The 14,617-nt window shown below is 37.1% G+C and overlaps 1 protein-coding gene across 2 annotated transcripts; it reads right to left on the bottom strand.

The window, feature by feature from the left end:
• Window positions 1-16: 16 nt before the first annotated feature.
• eif3d (eukaryotic translation initiation factor 3, subunit D) lies at window positions 17-9,931 on the bottom strand. 2 transcript variants are annotated; one of them, XM_048203559.1, is made up of 17 exons: window positions 9,785-9,931; window positions 8,783-8,908; window positions 8,609-8,654; window positions 8,356-8,492; window positions 8,157-8,242; window positions 7,938-8,010; window positions 5,262-5,383; window positions 5,045-5,177; window positions 4,764-4,911; window positions 3,758-3,808; window positions 2,979-3,109; window positions 2,780-2,865; window positions 1,032-1,161; window positions 809-951; window positions 534-726; window positions 205-298; window positions 17-110 (listed from the first exon to the last, which is right to left on the bottom strand). In XM_048203559.1, the coding sequence occupies exons 2-17, from the start codon at window positions 8,903-8,905 to the stop codon at window positions 97-99; spliced, it is 1,710 nt and encodes a 569-aa protein (XP_048059516.1). In that variant the 5' UTR covers window positions 8,906-8,908; window positions 9,785-9,931; the 3' UTR covers window positions 17-96. The 2 variants fall into 2 exon arrangements, with proteins under 2 accessions (XP_048059516.1, XP_048059527.1); XM_048203570.1 differs by lacking the exon at window positions 3,758-3,808.
• Window positions 9,932-14,617: the final 4,686 nt, after the last annotated feature.

Genomic DNA, 14,617 nt, shown 5'->3' with positions numbered 1-14,617 from the left:
AGACATCACCACAGTATATGAATAATCAATTGTCTTTATTCAGCTCCGACAACATTGAAACACATAATGCTGGCAGCTGTGGTAGTTAATGATGCCTCAATTGTCTTCATCTGTTGGAGAAAATTAGAAAATATAAGAAACAAAAGGTAACCGAATAAAAAGTATGGATAAATATTGAAGTGACAAACAATCAGCTATCCGCACCCTCTTCATCTTCTTCCTCATCCTCATCATCCTCCTCTTCGTCTTCATCCGAGCTGAAGGTTCCATCGGGCAGGCTGTACACCCTAATTACTTGCTGTTGAGGAACACAAAAGAGAATTAAGCATTCATAATAATGTAGAATATGGCAGAGAAATACTTTGAAGTTGCCAAGGTGATTCCTACTGGCACATCATTACAGCTAAAATGAACACTACAGACACCATGCAAACAACCTTTTGATAGACATTTGGAGCTTCTTGCTGTGTTTCAGTATGTCAAAGATCTCGATTCTGCAAAGCAACAGACTAGAACCACATCTTCCACTTTACCTTATTAGGGTCTTTGAGGATGAGGTATTTGCCCTCCTCCAGCTTGCGACAGATGTCGATCACACAGCGCAGGATGCCCCAGGCATTCTCCATGCTCAGGTTAATTTGGCTGGCAAACTCATTGGGCTTGAACTGCTGTGTGCCAAGGACGACATGCCTAGACGAGTCCTTGACATGATAACGGGAGACATACCTAAAGAGACACAGTGAGAAATCAGACAGGAAAAGACTCAAAGAAAGACAATAACATGTAGAGATGGTGGCTTTGTACTCACCCTAATTTGAGGTACTCAGATCCCGCAAGAATAGCACAACAGGTCCAACGGGCCAATTTGTAGCTGTTGTTCTTCAGCTCTGTGGCCAGAACCGCACCCCTCTGGGAATCCAGTTTCTGTCTCCAGTCCACTCCATTGCAGTACTGTACAGAGGACAGAATTATATCACATGTATCTCTGAAATGGCCAAATACAATTATCCATCTCTCTTTTTGTATCTTACTCGGGAGTCCCACTCGTTCAAAGTTTTGACATTGATGAAAGAGACTTCTCCATTTGCGCCGGTCATCACTCCATCATGCTCACAGCGGACCATGAGGTCAATGTCATCCCCCAGCTTCCACCTCCGGTACCTGAGAATCAATCAGGGAAGATCACTTTTTTGAATTCAGCATACTTTGTTAGTGTGATATGTCCCTTATAATAAATATATTCTTCATTCTTCTTAGGTTTTGTTCAAACAGCACTCAAATATGACTTGATATTTAAATGCAATTTTTAGGCTCAAACACATTGTATATACTAGGGCTGGGTATCGAATCAGGACAGCTGTATCGATACGATTCTCGATAATTCAATTGATTCAATTTTCAATGACCCCACCACACACACACACAATTATTGTTTTTGTTAATGACCAATGAATGAACCCCCAAAATTTTTAGATACCAGTGATATTGAACAATTCTCGATTCCAATTTCGATACCACAGCTAAAACTACTAACTGATATAAATTTCAAACTGTTAACTGTCATTAAGTTAACTGTCATTAATAAAAAAAGATCAAATAATCAAACTACAAGCAATAACACAAATAAATAAATACAATAGAACAAAGATTCAAATGAAATAATCAGTGCGTTTAAGGTTTTTCAGGTAGGTCTAACAATAATTCACAGGCACAGAAACTGAATAAAGTAATCAAATGTAAAATAACACGGCATATAATCATCACTGTACAAATTAAATATAGGTTAATCTTTATTAAAGTTACAAAAAGTTTTTCAGTGAGGAGCAGTGAGTGATTTCTTTGTCTTTTGTAGTTTGATTAATATTAAAAACACAGACAGCAGCAGGAATATCAGGCTGCTGTCACTAAGACTAATGCACAGATCCTATGCCAACATGTGTTATTTCTCTATGGTTTGTTCACTTTAAGTCATAACCAACTGTGTTTACTAGGATACTTGCAAAGGCGGGCATTCGGAGAAGAATTTGTGCGATTACGCACAGGGAGATGTGAAAGAGAACTCATTTTATTATATGCACGCACAGTGATGGGACAGTGATGTTTCCGGAATGTCTTTCACGCTAAAAGGTGTACATGCATCTGCTATGTTAAGCACTGAATGAATGACAGGTCCCTGCTGTAAAATGGCACAAGGTAAATAAGAGGATGACATCTAGTGGAGAAGACTAGTAATAAAATTGTCAATCAATATTATGTTCAATGTTTGCAAAAAATACGGAAAAATTGATTAGTGGCTTTAAGAATAAATATTGAATCAACCACTTTTTTTTCTTTTCTTTTTTTTTTTTTAAAGAAAAGGATTCATTGAAAAATCTGTTTTTTTTTTTTTTGCCCAGCCCAAGTATATACTGCATCAAAATGAGTAAACAAGTCCATTTTAGGAGACCAAAAATTCCAGTAGCTCCTCACTGCACAACACGAGATCCAGGATACAGATCCAGGGGGTGGAGACGAGTAGGTTTAGGGATATGTAAAGTGGGAGGAATTGGATCTAGATCAAGTGGGTGGAGATGGGTAGGTTTAAGGATCAGGAGGTGGAGACAGGTAGGTTAGGAATAAGTAAAGTGGGAGGAGTTGGATCTGGATCCAACCTCAACCTCTAGATCTTGTGTTCTGCAGTGAGGACCATCTCAAAAATTCACCGTTACCGATCAGAATGAATCACAAATAATTTTTCTTTCTTTATTTCTTTTTTTAATTAGCAGAGGTCAGCACATACCTGTAGGCAACAGATGCCACTTCACTCTTCTCCATGTCCTCCTCAACAAACGGGTTAGGATTGGGAAACTTGTACCTCTCTCCTCCCTGAAAACAAAGCAACAAAAATGCATTGACACAAATGTCTTTGTTTGAAACAGAATATGGATGTTAATGCATCACATTAATGGGCAGTTTACGGTGGAAAAACACAAGCATACCATTCTGAGACACTGCTGGCTGAAGTTGTGGTTGATGTAGGTGGCCTCCATGGCCAGGTTTCGGGGGGAGTTGAGGGAACTGCCCTCGTCCTGAGGAGGCTCATTCGCAGTCTCACTCACAGTAAGCAGGTCTACAAGGGAGAATGAGTTTAAGCTTTACAACTTCACATATATTACTTTATGCAGCAAAAACACAAACAACTGGTTTATCAGGGCTTAACAGTTAGGATTATTTCACAAGTAGTTAGATCTTTTTTAGTCCAATATTTTCAATGGCCCAACTAAAATAAATAATTGCTATTTATAAAAATGTTGCTAAACATTTCATTTTTGCAACATTTTGAGATGTCAGATAAATACATTTATCATTAAACGTTAAATGTAAAATATGAAGATGACATTTAGTGATTTATAAAAATTTACATTAAGTGTTTATAATACTTGATAATTGACAGGAGTAAATGCCCTCTGAAATGCTTTAGAGACAGATTCAAATCTGATCATCCAAACCACTTCAGGAGGTGGTTTAAGACTCATTCCAGATGAAACTGGACAGGTTTAATTGTTGGAGCCACATTAGTAAATTGTACTCCTCCGTGTAATAGGCTATATGACATGTTATAGCTAGATATGCCAGTGCTACTACAACACGCATTGCCGCAGATGAACAGCATCTCCTCAGCAATCCGACGCGCAAACCGACACAAATGAAACTGAAAGTAAGTCACAGACACGCAACACAATCATCTTCATTACAAGTAGTGACTAAATGATCTTACCAGTGCTGATGCTGCTCTCTCTCCTATTGCTGTCTTTGTTCTTGAAATTAGCTGATGATAAATAAAATGCAGCTCATATCTGTTGCTTTTGTTGATGTGAACTCCGTTAAATTTGCACATAGCGCATGAATTGAGGATCGGATTTATATATTTTTTTGTTTTTTTTGTGGAGACAACTGTTAACAACCGTTTTAACAAATCAGATAGATGTCCGGTCAGTAAAACGCATGAAGTGACCAGGTGTAAACAGGCCCTGAGTATATTGGATCCATGCAGCACTTAAAGTGACAGCAGCCTAATATACCTGCTGCCGCCTGCCATTAATGTTAATCAAACAACAAATGAGAGAAAATCTCTCACTGCTCGACTGAATCAATCAAGTCAAGAACATTAAAGAAAGAGGTCTATTTAATTTGTCTTTGTTCGTTTGTAGTTTGTTTTCCTATTGTTTGTAATTAACTTCTTTGCTCTTATTTTATCAGTTTACTTGTCTTCAGTAAGTTTTTTTTTTTTTTTTTGGTGATATTGAAAAAGGTGACAAATTTTGAAATATCAATGTTATCAAATTGATAACATAAACATTATTTAAAGCAAAAATAACTATATTGTGATATTTATCATTATTGTGAAATAAAATGACTCATACCGTGATATAAGATTTGTCATATCGCCCACCAAAGACTATTAAAAAAAAAAAAAACACTGACATTTTCAACCAAACCTCTTCTTTGTTAATCAGCTTGTTATTTTTAATTTGGTGGTGTATTTAAATGAGCAGAATTTGTAACTTGTAAGGCATAAAAAGTAAATGAATGCAAATGAATGCAATACTAGCTGGCACTCTCACACTGACCCTGGACAATCCTTATTGTTGAGCCCTGCATATGAAGACAAGTGTAAATTTATAATAATCCCTAGAGTTAAACCAGATTAAGGCCAGCTTCAAGACTCTAAGGCCTTTGACATTCATCGAAATGAGCCACACTCAACTGAAGCACATGCTTACCAAAATCAGAATTGTCTCTCTTGTCGAAAAAGAGCTTGTTGCCCACACGTTGAACGATAATATCCCAGGAGTTGACTGAGCGTGTGCAGCACATCAGAGTTGCCAGGATGGCATCAGTGGCAAACACATTTCCCTGGGTCTTTGCCAGCTGTGGATGATTTACGTTCAGAAAAAGCTCAATTAGCATTGCCATTTATACTAGAAAAGTCATCAATATAGTCGTCAGACAGCCAGCAGCAACGACAACCGAAGTGGGTGAGTGCAAGTGTGCTTCAGAGTACCTTGCGAATCACAGGGTCATCAGTGGTGGTAACAGTGTGAAAGATCCTCTTGATGCTCTTGAGTGGTTTTTCATTGCGTGTGGTGATGCGATCGAAAGCCTTGTCGTAGTACTCAAGAGCTCCACAGCACTCACTGAGAAAGAGAAAAGAATGAAGGACTCCCTCAAGAGCAACAAACTCATATGAAATTATCTCTCAGTGATGTCAGAATGCTCACATGTCGACCGGGTCAGCCACATCCATGTATCTCATCTTCATGAGCCTAGGAAAGTCCATCTCTTCCTTCACCTCCCAGTCACTACGCACCTCCACCGAGGAGTCCCTGGGCTTGAGCTGGGCCTGAGGTGACAGGAGAAGAGTTAGACTGATATTTAATTAGAATGATATTTGGCCAACTGAGGAGCAGAAGAGTGAAAAGCGCTGATACGGTCATACCCAGTTGATATGAAAACTCAATACTAAAAATGCCCATATTGCTGAGGTATTATTGTAAACACAGTCAATTTGTCTCAAAGTCTGAAAGATGAAACAGAAGTAGTGATATCTTTTAAGTATTGTGATGAGAGTAATGTGAGATCCATTAAAAAGAGCTCTCAGAGTTCTGCAGTGTTCTCCCATACAAACCACAAATCAAATGCCTGATGATTTAAACTAGTTTAAAGCCAGATGAAACAGCGCTGACATATTCAATGCTGACGTGGAAAACAGGAGAAACATTGTGCCGCAACAATACAGTTAGAAGGCTTTTCAATCCACAAATCACCAACATTTACCATGGATTTACTCTAGTAACACAAACGTATTATGCCAGAAATATATATGGGATATTCACATGAAATTATATTATTAATGTAGACACTAACAGTATTAAAGGAGTAATGTAATATAATTAATAGGCTATAGCACTTTATCCATTTGTGTTATACTAAATGTCTTTAGGCTACCGTTTTTCATAAATACCACAGAAACAATATAGTTACTTTTTATCATGGCAGTGAGGTGCAACGCATGGTTTTACCTGTGGTTAACATGATCTAAATGCTATGGAAGACCAAATTTTACCCTATAAAAATTAGTAGAGATGCTCCGATCAGCATTTTTGGGGCCGATCACCAAGATCATGATCTGCCGATTGCCAATCACAGAATCTTTTATCTATAATCTAGCAGAGTTTGCACCATTTGTAGAAATGAAACTAACTCTAAATTAACTGTATTGAGAAAAAAAACTGTAGAAATAGGCTATAGAGTCAAGATCTTGAAGAACCACCAAGTGTTTATTTTAGAAAATGAGATAACTTAAGGCTACTGTAGGCCATCTTCCCCAAATAAGGCAGAGTAACATAAAATTATTCCAAACAAAGAGGGGTTAGGCAGACCAACACACATCAGATCAGATAATGGGATCATTAAAACACTGATTACATTTAATAATTGGCAGCTATATGTAAAACTTGTTACACCAAAACTGGCTACTGCCACAAACGTGATGTCTTTCCACCTCATACTATCCCTGCTGTATGGTTCACGTCGTTTAAATGCATCACTCACAGTCGGCTGGTTGAGGGATGGGGATGTTGTTGGCTTCGGCTGGTTTAGTTTCTCATACTCGGCATATTCAGTTGTATGGCATGTTCTAAGATGCCTAATCATGTTAGTGGTGTTAAAATGACATTGCTTGCTTCCACTTCGAGGGATTTCATCACGACATACATTGCAAACGGCTAACTTTACGTCTTTATCGGACACTCCAGACGGGAGAACTCATGTTGCCACTGACAAGCTCCACTCTGCTGTTGTGTACCTGTGTGGCGTGCATGCACGTGTGAAAAAAAATCGCGTGAGTAATTTATGTCACGTAATCGGCTTTTTTGATCTGCGCTTTTGGGGTTCGCCGATCAAGCTATTTTTAGCCAATATCGGCCGATCAATTGGAGCATCACTAAAAATTAGGTTGTTATAATTTTTATAGATGCTACCGTTTTGTTAATGAACAAATTTACATCTCTATCCCAACTCAAGCTACTGTCAAATGTGCATTTCTAAGAGACAAAACATGTAATATATTATATTTTGAAATGTTCACCTGTTTGGCCAGGGTTTGTCATGTTCTGATGATAACGAGTAGTCAGATGATAAAACCACAATTAACTGGTCTGGTTTCAACAACTTTCAAATAATTATCGGGTAACACTTCACAATAAGGTCTCATTTGCTAACATTAGTTAACATATCAACATTAGTTAACATCAGCTTACATGAACTAACAATGAACAATACATTTGTTACTGTATTTATTCATCTTTGTTAATAAAAATCCAGCTGTTCATTGATTATTCATGTTTCATATTGCATTAACTAATGTTAACAAATATGACGTTTGATTTTAATAATGTATTAGTAAATGTTGAAATTAACGTTGACTACGATTAATAAATTCTGTAGAAGTATAATAAAGAAGTTAACAAATGTTATCTAGTGAAACCTTATTGTAAAAGTGTTACCAATTATCGATAGCAACTGAAATAATAAATATAAATATAAATAAATAAATATATGTGATAATTTTTGTCCATATCACCCAGTCCTTTTGCAAGGTCAAAAAGAAATGAATACACATGAATGAATTGTTCACAATAAGATCAATAATATGCATTTACAAAAATTTAATTTTATGTCAACTTTAAATGTAAAAGGTAAATGTAGTAAGGATGTAATATGGATATGAAATTTTACTGAGGGTATTAATGAAAAGAAAATTAAATCCTGAAATAAAATGTCATGGTAGTGGTAACAGTGCAAAAAATTGAAAACTGAAATTAAAGAGAAGGTGAAACTGTGTCGCTGGAGATCAAAGAAAAGATGAAAAGAGATGAAACGGATGCATTTGATACCTGAGACTTCTGATCCCACTTTTGCCGAACGCCAAATTGCTTCTGGAATTTCTTCTGCAAGCGCATACGGTCCCTATTCAGACAAAAGATGAGGTTGAGTGTGTGTTGACTAGGGTTTGTGTGTGTGTGTGTGTGTGTGTGTGTGTGTGTGTGTGTGTGTGTGTGTGTGTGTGTGTGTGTGTGTGTGTGTGGTTTTTCTACTAGTTAAGCAGAACTTACCTTTCCTTCTGCTTGGCACTCTTAGGCAGAGTCTGCATGTTGAACTGAGTAACAGTCCTGCGATCTTTGTCTCTCCGAAGATTCCTCTGTAGAACAGAAGCACATAATAAGAAAGACTCAGAAACGAGAGAACTATAGATGATTAAAGCGAGGCTGGAGTAAGAGAGCAAAAACTCAAATGTTTAGAAAGCAGCTCTACCTGAGCGAATCTCATACGGTTCCGCTGATAGGCGGTCTTCTGAGTCTTAGCAGTATCCACCAACTGGAAGCTTGTTTCATCCTCCTCATGGAAATAAGCATACTGACTGCCGCCTCCAAACTGAGATGAGTATTTATCTACACAGAACAGAGAACAACAATTGTGACTGATAAGTGACTCCAGCAAAACAAGTCATTGTGCTCACATATAGCAATTACTGTGGGTGAATAAAAATGAATGTGAAAACACTCACTTGTGTATCTCTTATCCTGGTAAGTTGCACCAGTCCAGTCAGCCACCTATGTACAAAAACAATAGCAATAAACTTTTGGGGAATGAAATTCATTTTGAATAATACAATTATGATAGTACACATTTCAGAACATAAAATAATGAGGTTGGCCAGTGAATATTAACAAGAATTTACCTTTCCCAGTCGGTCTCCTTTACTGAAAGGCTGGTAGGGCATGTCTTTAAACTTCTCAGGAACAGCACAAGGACCCCATCCTGATGGATTGTCCTGGATAACAGGTGCATGAAACTTTGCCATTGCCTAAAAAAAAAAAAAAACACATCAGACACCATTCAAGCACAATCCTAAATATACTTTTTTCCCCCTCCCTTTCTCTCCTCTATTTTTGAGCGCTGCCTTTAGACTAAATATTACCAACATATCAAGAAGTGAACTAAGCACTGAAGGAATAATGTAAGTAAAATTGTTGTATGATTGCATATGTATCACTATTTATTAACAATATATAATGATATATAAAGGGTGGACAATACAGTCTACTTTTAGCAGTAACAACAGTAAAATTAAAAATTAATAAATGTGGTGTTGGGAATGATTGTTGGGAGTGATGCCGGTTCCGGACACATGACCTAAAGTCTCGTTCTCATTGGTCATTTAGAATTCATTTGACAAACTAACAAGAAAAATCGAAATACACTAAGAAATTAATCTTATTTTTTCAACATCCGGCGTTGAAGATTCTTAATGGAACTATCAATTCGTGTTTTGTCGCGAAAAACAGCACATGAATGAACAGGCCTTCGAATGTTCAATCTCTGATCACTGCCACGGCGCGGAGTCGCGTCTCGACTATAGTGAACGACATCCTCCAGGGCTTCACAAGCGGCCATGATGAAAAGTCTCGCCGCTAAACACATGTAAGATTTCCCTCTCCCATTTTGATGTAGTTTATATTTGTAAAAAGCAGATGCCAGATGAACAATGGGGTCTGAACGATAAACAGTAGCGCGGAAGGATTGAGCGCGTAAAAGCAGCTGATGGATTCAGAATCAGCAGTAGCGCACATGCTGCTCTCCTGACAGGGAACCAGCTAACCTCAATCATTTACCCCAGCTTCAGTTTTCCGTTCCTGGCTGTAATATTAAAGTATTTTACATACTTTCAGGCAAAACCTACCTTTACTGGAGTACGAATTCGTATTGTTCAAGGATGCACGACTACTCCCAGACAGTGCGGTGAGAGCCCGTGCCGTAAAAAGGAACGAGTCACTCCAATTTTACGACACTTTACAAACAAAATAAAAGTCCGCCTGTTTGGCGGATGTGTCCGCCACAGTCTAAGTTGGGTTGTTTGAAGAACAACAATGATTTAGACTTGCACAGTAACTTTTAATTAAATTATTTATATTTTCATGTTGTTGAATTAATTTTAGAGTTCAGAGTATGCATGTAAAATCATTAGCCTGAAAGCAAGTTCAGTTCACAATTTAAATGACTACATAGGCTACATTACACCATTTTTTTTTTTTTTTAACAATGTTTAATCACAGTGTACCCAATTTATTTATTATTTGTGGGATAGATAAAGGTACTCTATATTACCCTGTTGTTATGTTTGTTGTATTTCTGGAGAAAGTTATTGGATGTAATGCCACAGCCATGAATAAAAGGCTATACTGACATTCTCTAAGCCGTGTATTTTGGGCCTGGTATTTAATTTGTATTTTGGGTATTTTGGGCCTGAAATTAATGTATTTTATACCTGAATGATTATCAGGAAATGGAAATCAGTTTATAGATCCTGTGTGCAGATCTGGCATGAGCGTTTGTTACACTCCCTGTCTTTGGAAAAACTCACTTTTGTTTTAAAGAGGAATGATTAGTTTTTCCCAAAAGGGACCATGGACCTTTTTTATTTTTAATATATATATATATATATATATGCCATACCATTTTGCTAAAGCCCCAGAGTAACCTGTGTTTTTTAACATGGGTCCTGTTATTCAGTGTCTTTTGAGTTCCAGTAAAGATCATATTATATTATTGCCTTAAAATGTTGAACAATACTGATTGTTAAGTTGTCTTAAACATTTGAATTTAAACAAACATTGAACCTGAATAAAATTTAATTTGAAGCATTTTACATTTGAAACCACCAGATATCAACATTTTTCCTATGTACCCAGGCTTGTGTATCCCATTTTCATACAACTATTTTCCTCCCCAAATTTTAATTTAATATATACACAAGTGCTGGTCATATAATTAGAATATCATCAAAAAGTTGATTTATTTCACTAATTCCATTCAAAAAGTGAAACTTGTATATTATATTCATTCATTACACACAGACTGATTTATTTCCAATGTTTATTTCTTTTAATTTTGATGATTATAACTGACAACTAAGGAAAATCCCAAATTCAGTATCTCAGAAAATTAGAATATTGTGAAATGGTTGAATATTAAAGACACCTGGTGCCACACTCTAATCAGCTAATTAACTCAAAACACCTGCAAAGGCCTTTAAATGGTCTAGTTCTGGAAATCAGGGTCCCAGAGTCTGGAGGAAGAGAGGAGAGGTACACAATCCACGTTGCTTGAGGTCCAGTGTAAAGTTTCCACAGTCAGTGACGGTTTGGGGTGCCATGTCATCTGCTGGTGTTGGTCCACTGTGTTTTCTGAGGTCCAAGGTCAACGCAGCCGTATACCAGGAAGTTTTAGAGCACTTCATGCTTCCTGCTGCTGACCAACTTTATGGAGATGCAGATTTCATTTTCCAACAGGACTCGGCACCTGCACACAGTGCCAAAGCTACCAGTACCTGGTTTAAGGACCATGGTATCCCTGTTCTTAATTGGCCAGCAAACTCGCCTGACCTTAACTCCATAATCTATGGCGTATTGTGAAGAGGAAGATGCGATATGCCAGACCCAACAATGCAGAAGAGCTGAAGGCCACTATCAGAGCAACCTGGGCTCTCATAACACCTGAGTAGTGCCACAGACTGATCGACTCCATGCCACACCGCATTGCTGCAGTAATTCAGGCAAAAGGAGCCACACCTAAGTATTGAGTGCTGTACATGCTCATACTTTTCATGTTCATACTTTTCAGTTGGCCAAGATTTCTAAAAATCCTTTCTTTGTATTGGTCTTAAGTAATATTCTAATTTTCTGAGGTACTGAATTTGGTATTTTCCTTAGTTGTCAGTTATAATCATCAAAATTAAAAGAAATAAACATTTGAAATATATCAGTCTGTGTGTAATGAATGAATATACAAGTTTCACTTTTTGAATGGAATTAGTGAAATCAACTTTTTGATAATATTCTAATTATATGACCAGCACCTGTGTGTGTGATAATGATTAAATTTATTTGAACAATTATAATAAAGGCTTTTGGTATGTCCTTCAAATTGTCTACTGTTTTTGTTACATGTTATGTACTAAGTAGGAAACAGTGCCTTTATCACAATGTGACATATTGATTGAAATGTATTTTTGAAGAGATAACTTGCTTCTACATGACACATGAAAGATAGAGAAATGCATCTCCTACTGACAGATTCACCTGCATTTTTAACTCTATAAAAAGTTCCAGTATTGTTTAAAATTTGATTAATTGTGTTTTTTTCAGTAATTAATATTTTAGATTGAGAATGATTACTCAAGAGAGCACAAAACCCACTCAACTCCATTCATGTGCATGTCAACCCGGCAGTGTTCTGCAAGTTACCCGTAGTGTAGGCGGCACAGTTTGAGGATATGTTTGAGCCAAGTTCCTGGACTCCTGGAGATAAACATGTTCACACAAAAACCAAGAAGTCCCAAAAAAAAAGGCATCATGCAGAAGTGAAAAGAAGAAGAGTCTTTGTTGATAGTACTTCTACACCACAAATTCATAGTGCAGTGTGTTTGCACTCTTATATGTGACCCTGGACCACAAAACCAGTCATAAGGGTCAGGTTATGACAAAACCAGTCATAATTTTTTGAAATTGAGATTTATACATCATATGAAAGCTGAATAAATAAGCTTGTTAGGATACAACTATTTGAAAATCTGGAATCTGAGGGCACAAAAAAAGAAAAATCAAAATATTGAGAAAATCGCCTTTAAAGTTGTCCAAATGAAGTCCTTAGCAATGCATATCCACTAACAAAAATAATTTTTTTATATGTTTACAGTAGGAAATGTACAAAATATCTTCATGGAACATGATCTTTAGTTAATATCCTAATGATTTTTGACATAAAAGAAAAATCAATAATTTATGTATTGTTGGCTAATATATCAGTGCAACTTATGACTGGTTTTGTGGTACAGGGTCACGTATTGTGTATCTTTTTTGTGCCCTCTCACTTTTCCCAAAACCTCTACCAGATTAAGTTTATCCTGCTTTTTATGTAAAATTTGTCATCCTGACTACTAGGCCCACTGCATCAGAGACACTTCTTTCCCTCTGTACTATAAACACAGTGATAAAAGGCTAAAATACCAAGCTGAGTTTGCATTTTACATCTCAGAGTGTGCCAAGAGCTCTTGTAGTGTGAAAAGTTTCATGCATTTATTCATAGGGAAGATACTCTGATCCAGAATGAGCAAATACATGTATGAGAGCGATGCAATGAATACTCTTGGTTGAGTATTCAGAGGACGGAGCCAGAATCAGCGCTGCTGGCTGTCCGACACAAACACACAAAGATCCCATGGGACGTGCTGACATTTCAGTATAAATTGCGCTGTCTCTCTGTTCATTCAACATAAAGCTAATGAAGGCATTCGTGTACTGAGCTTGTCAGAGTTATAGATTGGTATTGTGTAAGTTGACAGCTTTGATGGGATACTTGCTGAGACATTCTGTATTAATTCCATAGAGGAAACAGACTCTACTGAATGATAAGAAACTTGATAATCCCATTAAACTAGAGAATGTTATTAGCCTTTTGATCATCGGTAAGCACAGAAACAGTTTCTCTTTCCTGTAAGTACTGCTTCTCCAAGGGTTTAGTTAGATTTGGGCCTAACTAATTCAGTTGCTTCCCTCATTAACCCAGATCGACCGGTGACGCGGTTCTGGGGCTCCCTGATGCCATCCCCCCATGGCTTCCTGTATGCATCTCGAAGAGCACCTGCTGAGTGCCATCTCTCACATCATCAAACTATTTTAGTGATTCTCTCTACTGGTATTTTACATCAGATCTGTGGCCCGCTAGAAATGAGGCATATTTACACTCTTGGCCTCATTAAGAGGGATTGAGAGTCCATTTGATGCTTTAGGGAGCTGTTGCAGGCTGTACTAATGAAAGGAATTGCTCTCTGGACTGAGCACCACTTTATTTTAGTTATATGTTGTTAGAAATTGATGTGTGAAACTGAAAGCATATTTATTTAATTCTACTTTCCATTACAATTGCATGTCTGGGATCTGCAGTCACACGAGGAAAGCTTTTCATTACACCCCGTAGCAAAATCAATACATTTGTGAGTGTTACCTTAACAATCTTAGTGAGTAGGAACTGGGAAAGAATGTCAATGTTCATATTTTTATATTCCCTTTTATGTGCCAGCTTATGCCACATGTGAAGCTCTTTGAAATCTTGAGCACTACAGATTTTGTACAGCAGTCTTAATGTGACTTGCTGTGATAGACTCATTTAGCATCGCAATGACAATTTTGTCAGCATGGCAACAGTATAGCTTCTCAAACCAAGTATTATATAAAAGATGAAACCTTTGACATTTGTATTTCTATAGTGTTATAAAAAAAATGTAAACCAGTGAAAAACATTAATATTTGTATTTGTAAGAATTCTTTTTCACTATATTGTACAATTTCAGTAAAGTTATAAAGTAAAGTCTGCTGTATGGCCTTCAAATAAGAACAAATGTTTGAATGTGATTATGGAAAGAGCAAGAGTACATGATGAAACCACGATTTGATGGCAAATGCAGTTTAGAGTTAGTGTCAGATCATTCTAAGAGTGTCAATTAAGAGACCTCGCT

Source organism: Megalobrama amblycephala, linkage group LG1, assembly GCF_018812025.1.
Source record: "Megalobrama amblycephala isolate DHTTF-2021 linkage group LG1, ASM1881202v1, whole genome shotgun sequence".
NCBI classification, from domain to species: Eukaryota; Metazoa; Chordata; class Actinopteri; order Cypriniformes; family Xenocyprididae; genus Megalobrama; species Megalobrama amblycephala.
This window is presented reverse-complemented; position numbering and strand designations above follow the sequence as displayed.

Excerpts from the sequence above, each read along its gene's own strand:
- eif3d (XM_048203559.1), bottom strand. The coding sequence starts at position 8,905 with ATGGCAAAGTTTCATGCACCTGTTATCCAGGACAATCCATCAGGATGG. Across the intron at positions 8,493-8,608 it reads CCAGGATAAGAGATACACAA|ATAAATACTCATCTCAGTTT; the intron begins GTGAGTGTTTTC and ends TGTTCTGTGTAG. Across the intron at positions 952-1,031 it reads TGAACGAGTGGGACTCCCGA|TACTGCAATGGAGTGGACTG; the intron begins GTAAGATACAAA and ends TCCTCTGTACAG.